The sequence below is a fragment of the Tamandua tetradactyla genome, chromosome 4 (genome assembly GCF_023851605.1).
Source record: "Tamandua tetradactyla isolate mTamTet1 chromosome 4, mTamTet1.pri, whole genome shotgun sequence".
NCBI classification, from domain to species: domain Eukaryota; kingdom Metazoa; phylum Chordata; class Mammalia; order Pilosa; family Myrmecophagidae; genus Tamandua; species Tamandua tetradactyla.
This window is the reverse complement of record NC_135330.1, coordinates 10,723,647-10,738,268: the sequence shown is the minus strand read 5'-3', so window position 1 is coordinate 10,738,268 and position 14,622 is coordinate 10,723,647. Positions and strand designations below refer to the sequence as shown.

At 39.2% G+C, this 14,622-nt stretch overlaps 1 protein-coding gene across 1 annotated transcript in view; it reads left to right on the top strand.

The window, feature by feature from the left end:
* FCRL2 (Fc receptor like 2) overlaps positions 1-14,622 on the top strand; it is a 36,659-nt gene that overhangs the window by 2,942 nt on the left and 19,095 nt on the right. The window contains exons 3-7 of the mRNA XM_077156564.1: positions 9,777-10,040; positions 10,289-10,573; positions 11,787-12,074; positions 12,516-12,794; positions 13,094-13,210. Of these exons, the coding sequence (XP_077012679.1) occupies positions 9,777-10,040; positions 10,289-10,573; positions 11,787-12,074; positions 12,516-12,794; positions 13,094-13,210 (1,233 nt within the window). The remainder of the gene's footprint in view (positions 1-9,776; positions 10,041-10,288; positions 10,574-11,786; positions 12,075-12,515; positions 12,795-13,093; positions 13,211-14,622) is intronic.

Sequence of the window (14,622 nt, the reverse complement as noted above, 5' to 3'; positions counted from 1 at the left end):
GATGAAACTGGTTGTTGCTCTTGGAGAGTCTGGTATTTCAGAGTTTCAGAGCTTTCCTGGCATTGGTTCAATCTGGAGGTTTTAAGGCTCTGAACAATAAACTTAATAAGTAAAATTTTATAGCACCCAGGAATATTTTTCAGGGTTTCCAGGAGTAGTCTTTGTTGGGGTTTGCCATACTGTGGCAGTTTGTGATATCTGGCTGAAATTTGCACAAGAGTAACCTCCAGAATGACCTCTCGACTTGATTTGAAACCTCTTAGCCATTGAAACTCTATTTCTTTTCCCCCTTTTGGTCAACCAATCCATGTTGCCAGGGCCAGCCTCATCCCTGGGACTTACATGTCATGATTCTAGGGAAAGTTATGTTCCACGATGCCAGGGCCAGGCTTACACTCCTGGAAGTTATGTCCTATATATAGGGAGGAAGGTTAGAGTTTGAGTGGAGAGAGACCTCATTTGAGTAACAGCAGAGGTTTTCTGGAGATGGCTCTTAGACAGTAATAAATAGGTTCAGTCTGCTACTACAGAAATAAGTTTGCTATTACAAAAATAAGTTTCATAAGGGCTAGCCTCAATATTGAGGCATTGACTTATTAAATTGGGAACCCCTCTTGCTTAAGAAAATCAGGAATTCCCCAGGTGGGGAAGGTTAATAATTTTCTTTTTCCCAATCCCTCAAGGGACTTGCAAATACTTTTCCATTTTCTGTCCAAATTAGTCTGAAATGCATCATGGTATAACATTAACTTGTACAGAATATTAAGATTTTACTCCTTATTCTAGATAATAATCAAATAAAGTGGAATGAGTGTTTAAACTGACTAGACAGATTAAATTAGAGAGTTTGCTACAGAAAATTTAAAATTTGCACAAAATAATCATTTTTCTTTTTGTCTCACACAAATGTTAATGTTTAAAAATGCAGACAATATTATTTCTTTACCTTGTATATTGATTTACCTGACTTTTAACCGATCAACTTTGGTTACATCTTTAATCAGAGTTTGAGATATTTCAGTTTGTGGTTTTTTTTTTTCACATGGGCAGGCACCGGGAATTGAACCCAGGTCCTCTGGCATGGTAGGCGAGCATTCTTGCCTGCTGAGCCACCGTGGCCTGCCCCCAGTTTTTTTTTTAACAGTTGCATATGGAGTAATGATGACTTTCAGAGCTGGAGAACTAAATCTTAGTCTCAGGTGTCACACAGATACTTAAAGTTCCAGAGAACTACTAGGTTATACAAAGAACAAAGAATTTCAGAATTTAAAGACAACATTTGAAGCTCTAAATCTAAGCTCTAAGGTATTTTTTCTTATAATTGTCTTTTTTTAAAAATCTTTTTATTGAGAAATCTTCACACACATACAGTCCATACATGGTGTATAATCAATGACTCACAATATCATCACATAGTTGTGTATTCCTCACCATTGTCATTTTTAGAACATTCATATCACTCCAGAAAAAGAAATAAAAGGAAAAAAGAAAAACTCGTACATCCCACACCCCTTACCTCTGGTATTTCAATCTACTCAACTTACTTTACCCCTTATCCCCTATTATTTTTATTTATTTATTTATTTATTTATTTATTTATTTATTTATTTATTATCTTTTTTTTTTTTACCCGTCTGTCCATACCCTGGATAAAAGGAGCATCAGACACAAGAATTTCACAATCACACAGTCACACTGTAAAAGCTATATCATTATACAATCATCATCAAGAACCAAGGCTACTTCTTTTGTTGCTCAGATGTGGCCTCTCTCTCCAACCAATATGATGAGCAGTCTCACCACCCTCCCCCTCTCTGCGTGGGACATGACTCCCAGGGGTGTGGACCTTCCTGGCAACGAGGGACAAAGATCCTGGAATGAGCTGAGACTCAGCATCAAAGGACTGAGAAAAACCCTAGAATGAGCTGAGAATTAACATCAAGGGATTGAGAGAAACTTCTCGACCAAAAGGGGGAAGAGTAAAATGAGACAAAGTGTCAATGGCTGAGAGATTCCAAACAGAGTCGAGAGGTTATCCTGGAGGTTATTCTTACGCATTAAGTAGATATCACCTTGTTGTTCAAGGTGTAGTGGAGAGGCTGGAGGGAATTGCCTGAAAACATAGCTGTGTTCCAATGGCCATGTTTCTTGATGATGATTGAACAATGATATAGCTTTCACAAGGAGACCCTGTGAATGTGAAAACCTTGTGTCTGATGCTTCTTTTAGCTACTATATCAACAGAAGAGTAGAACATATGGAATAAAAATAAATAATAGGGGAACAAATGTTAAAATAAATTCAATTTGAAATAGTGGTAAATGAAAGCGAGGGGTAAGGGGTATGGTACGTATAGTTTTTTTTTCTCTATTATCATTTTATTTCTTTTTCTGTTGTCTTTTTATTTCTTTTTCTAAATCGATGCAAATGTACTAAAAAATGATGAATATGCAACTGTGATGATATTAAGAATTACTGATTATATATGTAGAATGGAATGATATCTAAATGTTTTGTTTGTTAATTTTTTTTAATTAATAAAAAAGTTATATATAAAAAAAAAAGAACCAAGGCTACTGAAACACAGCTCAACGGTTTCAGGTGCTTCCCCCCAGCTGCTCAAATACACCCTGAGCTAAAAAGAGATATTTATATAATGCATACGAATAACTTCCGGGATAACCTCTTAACTCTGAAATCTCTCAGCCATTGACACTTCATTTTGTCTCATTTCTCTCTTCTCCCTTTTGGTCAAGAAGGCTTTCTTAATCCCATGAAGCTGGGTACCAGCTCATTCTAGGATTTCTGTCCCACATTGCCAGGAAGATTTACACCCCTGGGAGTCATGCCTCACTTAGGAGGGAGGGCAGTGAATTCATCTGCCAAGTTGGCTTAGAGAGGCCACATCTGAGCAACAAAAGAGGTTTTCTGGGGGGTGACAGGCATAATTATAAGTAGGCTTATAAGCAATTTTAAATGAAGCTACTTTCAGAAATAAAAACATTACACAGTTGTTCTATATTAACAAACCATAGCAGAGGTTTCATGTCTACACATTTATCACAGTATGCTAATTAACAGATAAAATATAATTATGTATTTGTCCTGCCTCTCTTTTAAAGTCTTTCCTTGTTACAGATGGAGCTCAACCTATAGCTGACCACATTTACATTTAGAGCAAAGCAGTACAACTGACAAGTAAATTTGGCTATTTTTATGATCTGTGCTTTTTAAGAATAATTAAAGTCAAACACCATACTATTGTTTAACATCATAGAGAGTAGTATCAGGATATAACTTGGACAGCGGGAACATTGTAAATTTTTAGGAATTTAATAAATCTCTTAAATATGTGAATATTATTTTACCTATACAAATTTAACCAGCAACAGGATAGAAAATCCCTTTTAATGGCTGTAATGCTTCCCAAACACCTTCTTTGCAATGTTAAACTATTTTAGTGCCTTGCTTATACAAGGTGAAAGAATAAATTATTTGTAGCAGTTTTTTTCCCTTAACAGTGAGAAGACTTGTTTTCTGAAAGAAAGGATGATAAGGCCAACATAAACATTAACCAGCATATTATTCTGATGTAAAATCTTTGTTACATCTGACAGAGTACTTGGATGATTAAGAACTTTTCTAAAACTTTACATTAGAAGCAGACTAACAATCCTTATTATTATTATTATTATTATTATTTGCATGCGCAGGCACCAGAAATTGAACCTGGGTCTCTGGCATGGCAGGTGAGAATTCTGTCACTGAGCCACCATCACACCACCCTCAATCCATATTATTTTAACAGGGAGAAAACAAAATATTAGTGGTTTTTTTCCTGAAATATATGGGGAAAAACACTATTAAATTTTGGTCAGCACTGACTATGATAGACAAAATTCACTTTTATAAACTCCTTTTTTTTTTTTTACAACTCTAGTTCATTCAAGGCTTACAGCACACAATCAGAAATAAATGCAATAAATTCACAAAACTTTTTGAACGTGCATACTTCCTTCCAATAATATTATTCATGAAGGGGAGAAGAGACGGAGATACTACAAAATAATGGAAGAAAGAAGAAATTTATGCTTGGATTTGGAACACAGCCATACATTTATATACTTTGTACTCACAACACATAAATGATTACTTTACAATATGCTTAAAATGCCTCAGTTCAGTCCAGCACTATTTTCAAAGGTAAGAAAGCCCTAAATTTAAAATATAATCAGCTTATCAATACTGAAGGGATTTATATCCAGAAAGACACTCATATTTTTAACATTATTCCCAAATGCTAAATAATCCCAGGAATACATAAGTTCAAAGTTAAGTTACATCTTTTAGGAAAAACTAATTCAGAGCTCTATTTATTTAAATGCTACTCTCTTATTTAAAGGTCTTACAAGTGTCATCCATTTGATGAGGTCTTTTTAGGTTATTTGCTATCTATCTGCCTTTTAAATTCTTCCAGCGTTTTCATTCCCTCAATATTACTACCTTACACTATTCTAAATAGAATATAAACTCTTTGAAGCTAAGAATTATGTCTTTTCTCTTTTCATGATAGCATTTACTAACAAAAATATGCTGATCTACATTAACAAAACAACCACCAATTTAAATTCTTTACTGAGATAACAAATGGCCAAGTAATTAAAAGCTGGATTCATTGAAATCCAGGTAAACAAGGTTACAAGAAAATCCATTTATATTTCTTACTGAACTTAACTAATTTCTTAAATAGGATACATCTGAAGCATCAACATATTCTTATTTTATTTTATGTGTCATCAGTACCAGGTACATTGTTCAGTTCATGTCACCTCACCTGTCCCATTAGGCTATTTCTAAGAGGAATTTTGAGAATGAACTTATAATGCTAACTTAATTTATTTGTAAGCTTGATTAAATTTAGGAAAGACACACCCAAGCAAAATAAAATCACATTCGTTCAATTGAAATTTTATCATAAAATTCCTTTTATCAGAGGTTGAAAAGAATCTGTTTTGTTTTCATAATATCTTCAAATTACAGACAATTAAAAGTACATTGACTGGGCGGGCCACAGTGGTTCAGCAGGCAAGAATGCTTACCTGCCATGCCAGAGGACCCGGGTTCGATTCCCGGTGCCTGCCCATGCAAAAAAAAAAAAGGTACATTGACTATTAAGTTCTGAAAAATATACCACTATTTATTTTGTTCCTAGCCTAAATCCAGGTAAACGTCTCCATATCTCTTGAAGACCTTTCATTTAACCTGCTGAAATTTGGTAATTAGATTTTATTCAATTACTCCTATTTCAAGGCTATTTATATTTTAATAATGATCTCATCACTGTGGTTTCCATTGTGAAGGTATCATTGAAAAAATAATTTTAACAAACATGGCCTATTCTGAAGCATTTTCTGTGCTTATCACTTCTAATTTACAGGCCCAGTAGAAAGAATTCTCAACCACTCTTCCCCCATCTGTCTGGACTTAGCCCTCCTGCCATAACTGCTTTAGGTAGTTAAACCCTGGGGCAGTGTGAAGACTGGCTTGTGGGAAGTTTTAGGTGAGGGCCCTGGAATCTTGACAGTTTCTATGCCCTTCTTTAACTATTTCCAATGACTAGATTTGTCTTACTAAAAGCTATGACGGGAAAAGATCTTTACTTTTTCCAGAGGCAACCTTTTGGCAGTTGTCTGCTACCTTAGGGAAATTCCAGGGGCAGTTTCTTTCTAATGTCCAAGTTTGTTTACAGTGATTACAAAACTAAAACTAATTTTGAATCTTGCTGTTCAGAGAGTTCTCTTTTTTTTACTACAGAAGTACCAATTTATATAAAATTTATATAAAACCACCTATGTATTTCTTAAGCAATTCCGATAAAGCTTTTTTAAAAGAATTTTTGTTACTTTGTTATTATCATCTGGAGGTATAAGAATATACATGAAACAGGCATATAGACAAAGATAGAGACTTAATTACACAAGAAACAGAAAACAGAAATACAGTGGAGGGGGACAAATAAAGGATTGAACATATTATCCCATTTTTTTTATCTTTCTGCGGAATAATATTAACTGTAATATCTTTAATTGTAAGTAATGGTAGTATTTTCAATTTAAAGCCAGATTATGTTACAGAAATAAATCCTTTTTTAGTAAGACTCATAACTAAAATCTTTTAAAATTTCCAATACAGCCTAAAGTTCCCTTTTTAAAGAATTTCTGTAATCAGTAACCAATTAGGAACATGTGACCAATACAAGTGAAGGAATATACCAACTAACAAATTTAAACAGACACTTAACACTTATTATATTTAAGTAACACACTAATCAATAACTAGACTGAACATACCAACTAATGATTAAACAGGCATTAAATGCTTAACACACTATTTAACAATTAAACCAGCATTAACTCTTACTGTACCCGGGTAACACACCAGATAGCACTTAAACCGCCTGCTCAATTTCATTAAACACCAATTAATTGTTGGATTACTCATTTTCTAGGAGTATATTTAATAGATAAATTTAAGTCAGGGCCTCAAACTTTGTACAGGTACCCTGAAAACAGAAAAGTATAGAGGTCAGAGTAAGAGGATTGTTCTGGAAGCAGGGCTGGCCCTAAAGCCAGGTCCAAGGGGACAAAACTGCCATATTACTCCCCAATCCACTTTTACTCCTTTAACCCACTCACCCAGTCAGATGTCCGGACATGGGAAAGGTTTTTCTCTCTGAAGGTTTTTAAGGCACCAAAAAGTCTCTGGAGTGCTGGCAGAACAGAGAACCCCGATTGCGGAGCCTCTAGACTAAATTCAGACCAGCGGCTGCCAAAATCTCGGTTACCTGGCTCACCTGCTCTGCTGGGCCTCCACAATCTTGATCATCTGTTCCATCTGGAGGGTCACCAAATTATTACCAGACAAAGGCAGTGGATTCTTTTGCCTGATGCACTAATGACTAATTCCTGAGATGCAAGGGTTTCAAAGAGACAAAAACATTATTGCTAGGTGTGTAGTAGGAGGTGAGGGGGCCTATCAGCCCAAAACCTGCCTGCCTGAGCTGCAGTAATTCTGATAGTTCTGTAGAATTAAAAGATGGACAGGGTTTAGGATGCTGAACACAGAACCCCAGATGATGTAATTAGAGGTGATCTAATTATGGAGTATGCGCAGACTGATCACATGCTTAATCACAGAACGTATATAAGAAAATGGTGCCTTTAATATGATGTTGGGCCTGATTTTTAGTATTATAATGAGGCATAGATGACCTGTTGACTAAAGTCCAAGCTACCGCACACACAAGTCAGGCGGGCCCACTTTGGTTAGATCCTGTCTCAGTTATCAAGATAACTTTAGACTTGGGGTGGGTTAGCTCCAGGCTGACCCAAGGCCCTTCATTAGCAAACATTAGGAGCTCTCTTGAGTGATTACAAGGCTCTGAAGTTGAAAAACTGAATACATGGGTACAAAAAAATGTCAATCACAGTTTCTTACAATCACTGGGGCAGAAGATAAAGGCTATACAATCATTATCAGAGAGCAAAGCGGCTGGGTTACAATATAGAGATTTCAGGTATTTCCCTCTGTCTACTCCAATACACCAGAAAGCAAAAAGAAAAATCTATATAATGATTTAGTGATCAAAGTCATCCCCTAACTCCTAATCTCTTGGTTACACTGCCTGGCCGTGGGCATCTGAGTGGTCCGAGCAATCCTGGAAGCGTGTTACGTAAACCCCAACACGAACTCTTCTGATCCTTTGAGACTTCCTGATACATGCTATGGACCAAGTTATGTCCATTGTCTAGGACACTGCTCTCAAGGGAATTTACACCAAATCACCTCCGTCCTTCAGCCTCCCCAAGTCTACTGCATCTCTCAGACTTGAAATCTGTTATTTTGGTTGCTTTTAAGGTGCAGCCATGATGACCTCTTATTCTTCCTCAGCCTAATTAACTTTAACAACAAAGGAATTCCCCCTCAAGGCTGTGAATATTATTAACTAACTGAATATGGTCCATATATAATAGGCAGAGTTCTATGCTTATCTCATCGAATCCTTAAAACTTCCATACAAGAAGCAAGGTTTACTATTCCATTTCATAGGTGATAAACCCCAGACACAGAAAGAAGGAGTGCTTTATCCAAGATAAAGTTAATAAGTAGTCGATCTGGATATATAATAAGATAATGGGGCTCTTAACCCCACTTGGTGAAATGTTCTGAGAAGTAAAATCGATCCATAACCCTTGGTGATAAATTGTTGTCACTGGAGCTGCCCTTCTGAGCCTCTGGGTTTTATGCGTCTCTCCCTGGAAGGTTCCTCACTAATGGCTACAGCTGGCTCACTCTGCTGCTCCCACTTGCTCATCTGCTCCTATGGATTCAGCATCCACGGTCCCCACTACTCACCATCACGTGGCTCACTCTTGAGTGAGCTGGACAAGGAGTCTGTGGCCGTGGATGACCACTCACAGTTGACCCAAAGTCTCATTTAGTCAACTGTAGCCCTGGTCAGTGAGGAAGTCCATGGGGGACTTTTCCAAATCTTCTCCAAGCACGAACTCAGAACATTTCCCTCCTATTCCTAATACCATTCTCCCTGGGAATTTTTCCAGTTTCTCGATGAAGACTGCCCCAGTGGTTCATAGGGCAGCTTGATTGCAAGTCCTGTAGCACTAGCCGAGTCCCCATGGGATCCAGTCTCCAGCTGCAGAGGAGGGAAACACTCTTGAATGAATCTAATTGTTTTTGCTACCTACCTTCTCTGCCCTTCTAATTTCATTAAGAATCATCAACATTACATTATCCTATCGTTATCATAAAAGGTTGCCTTCCAATTTCCAAGTGGGAAATCTTTTTTTTTTACCTGGAACAACCAGTTCCATAAGCCTCAGGTTCTGTAAGCATTTTATGAGGCATCTATTATATGACTGACCTCTACTTCCTAATACTACACATCCAAATTATGGCGATCTTTGTACAACTGAATAATGGTAGAGGGATTATTTTTATTTGAAGTGTAACTTAGGACCTCACCTTGAGGTCAAAATTCTGAGCTATAATACAGAAGTCACAAATACAGAACAGAGCCCAGTAACATAAATCAGTGAAGTGTCAAAACAGAAATTAGAGTACCCATGACCGATCTAGGAAGTGAAGTCCCTGGGGAAGGCCATAGTCTTCGACAAGGACTTTTTTCTTACTATAATCATACCTTAGAATAATTGGGTTAAAAATATTTTCTGCCTCATAATACAATGAATGGATGAGAAAAAAAAATTCTGAAAGGAGTGTTCAAGCAGAAAAATCACAAGAATTAAAGATTTTGGATTTTATTTCAGTAATTGGCTTACTCTTCTGTTACCCAGGCCGTTTGGTGGTTTCAACTGGTGAGACAAGAAGGGGGGATGGGACCTGAACTTATAACACCGTGCTATGCACGGGGAGGGGGGGTGGGGGGGCGAATCCATGAGGGGATGGGAAAGTACTGTTTCCATTGAGCATGGTGATTTCCTGCATGATGCCACTAATGGTTAGAGCCAAGGAGGAAGAGCATTGGTTACCTTGACACTGCCTTCCTTTTCCCATTTAGGAAAAATAGGATGCAGCCCTGAGTAACAGAGGCATGGGTGGGAACCTCCATCTTGTTCAACCATGTAGAGACTGCACCTAACACCACCTCCTGGGAAACCTCACTGCCTCAGAACAAGGCAACAAATCAGACACTTGGGTTCTCTGCAGAAATGGTAAACCCAGTTTCCCTTTTGCAGGCTGGCTGACACTTCTGGCTCCCTCTTCTGTCTTTGAGGGAGACAGTATGGTTCTGAGATGCCAGGGAGAAGACAACGAGAAAATAAAGACTATGTCTTACTACAAGGATGAAAGAAGGTTGTTTTATTCAGAAAAAGTCTCACACTTTTCTATCCGGAGTGCGGTTTTGAGTGACAGTGGCCAGTACTATTGCATTGCTTTTAGAAAAAGATTTTTGTCATCATGGGAAGAAACTTCAAACTCAGTAAACATCAGAGTTCAAGGTAGAATTTTTACTCCTGTGGGGGCTGGAGCTGGGCAGGAGCCTGTGGGTAACAGAGAAGGGTGGGTGCCTGGAGAAGAAAAGTTGCCCATGGATCAGGCATGGGCAGGAATGCTTGTGATTTGACTTTGCAAGGGAGATGTGATGGGTGATATGGGTCTCGTTCTGAGTGACCTATTTACTGGGATGGCCGCCCACCGAGTTCCTTGATTCTCATGACTCTGGGGAATGTTGTGATCTTTTTTTTAGAGCTTTTTCCACATCCTGTGCTGAGAGCTAACCCGTCCCGGCCCACAGAGGGGAGCACAGTCACCCTGACCTGTGAGACACGACTCCATCCACAGAGGTCTCATGCCCAGCTCTGGTTCTGCTTCTTCAAAGATGGCCAAGTCCTGGGTCCAGGCTGGAGCAGGTCTCCAGAGCTCCAGATCCCCACCAGGTGGAGCAAAGACTCCGTGTCTTATTGGTGTAAGGCAGAGACAGTGACTCAGAGGGTCAGCAAACAGAGCCTTCCATCCCAGATTCATGTGCAGAGTAAGTATCATTAAGGCTAAGCCTTTGGAAAAGATGAGCCATAGCTGCGGCTTGGACTGCTACTCGTTTTGTTTCTTTGTGCAACTCCTGTCCTTGTGGAAAGTTGCACCTGGGTTAGATGAGTGTATTAGTTAGGGTTCTCTAGAGAAACCGAATCAACAGGAACGCAAATATAAAATTTATAAAAGTGTCTCACATGACCGTGGGAACACAGAGTCCAAAATCTGCAGAGTAGGCTGTGAAGCCGATGATTCCGATGGAGGGTCTGGACGAACTCCACAGGAGAGGCTCACCAGCCAAAACAGGAAGAGCTTGTCTCTTCTGAATCCTCCTTATAAGGCTTTCAGTATTAGATTAAGCATCACTCATTGCAGGAGACATGCCCCTTTGTCTGATTACGAATGGAATCAGCTGTGGATGCAGCTGACATGATCATGATTTAATTCTATGAAATGTCCTCAATTGCAACAGACAAGCCAGTACTTGCCCAACCACCACTTGGCCAAGTTGACCCATGAACCTGACCATGACAATGAGTTTTCCAAATTGCTCTTGACATCACTCTCCATAAGAATCAAAAAATGGATTGAGTTTCCTATAAACTTTGTTTCTTTATCAGGCAAATAATCAAATAGTTGCTGATCACTGACTGTCCCTGGAACTTAGTAAGGTCTCTGGCTCTAAAAACACACATTGACTTATCTAAGTACAATGTAGTGCTACAATATATGGGACTGAATGGTGCATCAGAGAAGACAGAAATCACAGTGAAGTCACATGGTCAGAGGAGGTTTTAGGGTGGAAGGATTGAATTTGGATTGAGACTTGAAATTGAGAATCATGAGGGAATTGTTATTTGGATTGTTATTAGGAATGCCTTTTCTGAGACAGGCTAATGCCACCAGTGTCTGTCTTCAATTTTCACAGAAGACATTTGTCTGCCAAGTGACTAATCCAAAAAAAAAAATGTTTTCTGTCTTGTGGAATAGATGATCCATCACAAATTCTTTAGTGACAAATTAGCCAAGATCAGTGCTAGGACATGAAAGTATTCAATGAAAATTATAATGAATTTGATACCTCTGTAGGAATACTTATTATGGATTGCATACTGAACCCCCATGTTCCCACTGCCTTGCATTAGAGAGTGAACTATTTTTCCATGGGGTCTTCTGTGGTCAGGGTTCTCACATGATATCTTATATCCATCCAGGAATCCCCGTCTCTAATGTAACCTTAGAGACCCAGGCACCTGAGGGGCAGGTGATTGAAGGAAGGAAGTTGGTCCTTCTCTGCTCTGTGGCTGGGGGCACAGGAAACATCACATTCTCCTGGCACAAAGAGGCCGCAGGAACCAGTATGGGACAGAAGACCCTGCATTCCCAGTCAGCAGAGCTGGCAATCCCAGCAATGAAGGAGAGTGATGCTGGGAACTATTACTGTAGAGCTGACAATGGCTGTGATCCTATCCAGAGCCAGGCGGTGAACATCCTTGTGAGAAGTGAGTTCCACTCTGATTCATATCAGGCAGAAATTCCAAAACCGAGGTGATGGGACCCAAGGATAAGGAGGAAATTCCAAGAGCTTCCAGGAATCAGAGCTGTAGAAAGCCAACAGAAATTTGAGAATGGGTCACCCATGCAGGTGAGACTGCTGATATTTTGTAGAGGGAAACATAAAGTGGGCTAGATTGGCATAAGAAAAAAAAAAAGATAACAAATGACCATGTCTTTAGACAATACCTGAGAATTGGTATTCTCCTAAATTTCTAAAACATTATTGAGAAAATTCCCTCTGATTGTTCTGTTGGGGATGTAAGAAAAGAATAGAAGGAATACAGGATGACCAAGCGTTTAGGCCCTTTGCTGAGACCCCAGTTTGGAGGTTTTGCCTCTACTGCAGCAACAAAAATCCTCTCTCATGACCCCCCTGTCTCTGTCAGTTCCAGTATCTCGCCCCGTCCTCACCCTCAGGACTCCCAGGGCCCAGGCTGTGGTGGGGGACGTGGTGGAGCTTCACTGCGAGGCCGAGAGGGGCTCTCCCCCCATCCTGTACCGGTTTTATCATGAGGACGTCACCCTGGGGAACGGGTCGGCCCCCTCCGGAGGAGGAGTGTCCTTCAACCTCTCTCTGACTGCAGAACATTCTGGAAACTACTCCTGTGAGGCTGACAATGGACTGGAGGCCCAGCCCAGCGAGACCGTGCCCCTCAGCGTCACAGGTGGGTTGTGGCACCTGCACACGGGAGCATTATGACCAATGTCTCTGTCCACCCAGATTCTAGGGACACCCTAGTAGGGTCTTAAAAGATAGGAGGTGTCCTAGGTGGTGTCTCTAGTTCATGGAGAGTTGGAAAGGGGGATCTCAGTGTCCGGTTACTACTCTTCTTCCTACATTAACCTGAAAAGCATAGGCCATAGGTAAGTGAATTTTTATTTACTATTCCTTCATGGTATCTACAAGGATCGCAGGGCCGAAGCCCTTACCCTCTGAGGCTGATGCGCTGGTTTCTTTCCACAGGATCTGATGGCTACATAAGAGGCCTTGTCAAAGCAGCGGTACTTGGGGGGCTGTTCGGTGTTCTCGGTGTCGTGGCTGTTTTATTGCTGTTTTATTGCTGGTCCCACAAGATGCCAGGTTGGTATCTACTGATCTGTTTGCCTTTTAATGTTATGACCTTTTCCATTGCCAGGATAGTCTGAATTTGCAAAGAAAATCTTCCAAACTCCAACGCTTTCTTCCCACGCGTCTCAATTCTGCAAGACTCCATCCAGTGGGCAACATCCCCATAATGCCAATTCTACAATCTGTCGGTTTCCCCCTGAGTGTAATCAATTGAGATGAAAAGCCATTTTAACAAGATTGAAAGCTTCCATGCCGGGCTTTTAAATTAAAAAAGACTATTAAATATCAGTTAATACATTAAAACCTTTTTGTTCTATTATTATAAATGCAACCTAACTTTTACCCCCTCAAAAAAACTTTCAGAAAGACATTTTAGTGCTGTCAGTTACGCTTACAATGCTGTGCTACCTTCACCACCATCCATTACCAAACATTTCCATATTCCCAAACAGGAACTCTGTAATCTTTCCCTGTTTTTCATCCCCATGCAGTCCCCTGGTAACCTATATTCTAGATTCTGACTCTATGAGTTTAATATACTGATTATTTCATATCAGTGAAATCATAAAATATTTATCTTTTTGTGTCTAGCTTTTTCACTCAACATGATGTCTTCAAGGCTCATCCATGTTGTCGCATATATCAGAACTTCATTCCTTTTCATGGCTGCATAATATTTTATTGTTATGTCTATACCATATTTTGTTTATCCATTCATCAGTTGATGGACACTTGTGTTGGTTCTATCTTTGGGCAATTGTAAATAATGCTGCTATGAACATTAGTGTCCAAATATCTGTCTGAGTCGCTGCTTTCAATTCTTTTGGGTATATACCTAAAAGTGGGATTACCAGGTCATAATTTGATACTTAACTTTCTGAGGAAGACAGCCAAACTGTCTTCCACAGGGGCTGTATCATTTTACCAGGAATGAATATTACTATTTCTCCACATCCTCTCCAACACAATTAATTTGCTGTTTTATTAATAGTAGCCATTCTAGTGGGTGTAAAATGGTATTCCACTGTGGTTTTGATTTTCATTTCCCTGATGGCTAATGATGCTGTGCATATTTTCAAGTGCTTTTTAGCCATTTGTGTATCTTCTATAGAGAGAGCCTATTCAGGTTTTTGCCCATTTATAATTTGGGTCGTTTGTCCTTTTAAGTCAAAGGATTTCTTTATATATTCTCATTGTTAAACCTTTATCAGATATATACTTTCCAACAATTTTCTCCCATTGTGTATCTTGACATTTTACTTTCATAATAAAGTCCTTTGAGGCATAAATGTTTTTAATTTGGATGAGGTCCTAGTTCTGGCTTCTCTATTTAGGTGTTTAATACATTTTGAATTGATTTTTGTAAGAGCTGTGACATAGGGTCCTCCTCTTCCTTTTTCTTTTTTTGAAAACGGAAATCCAGT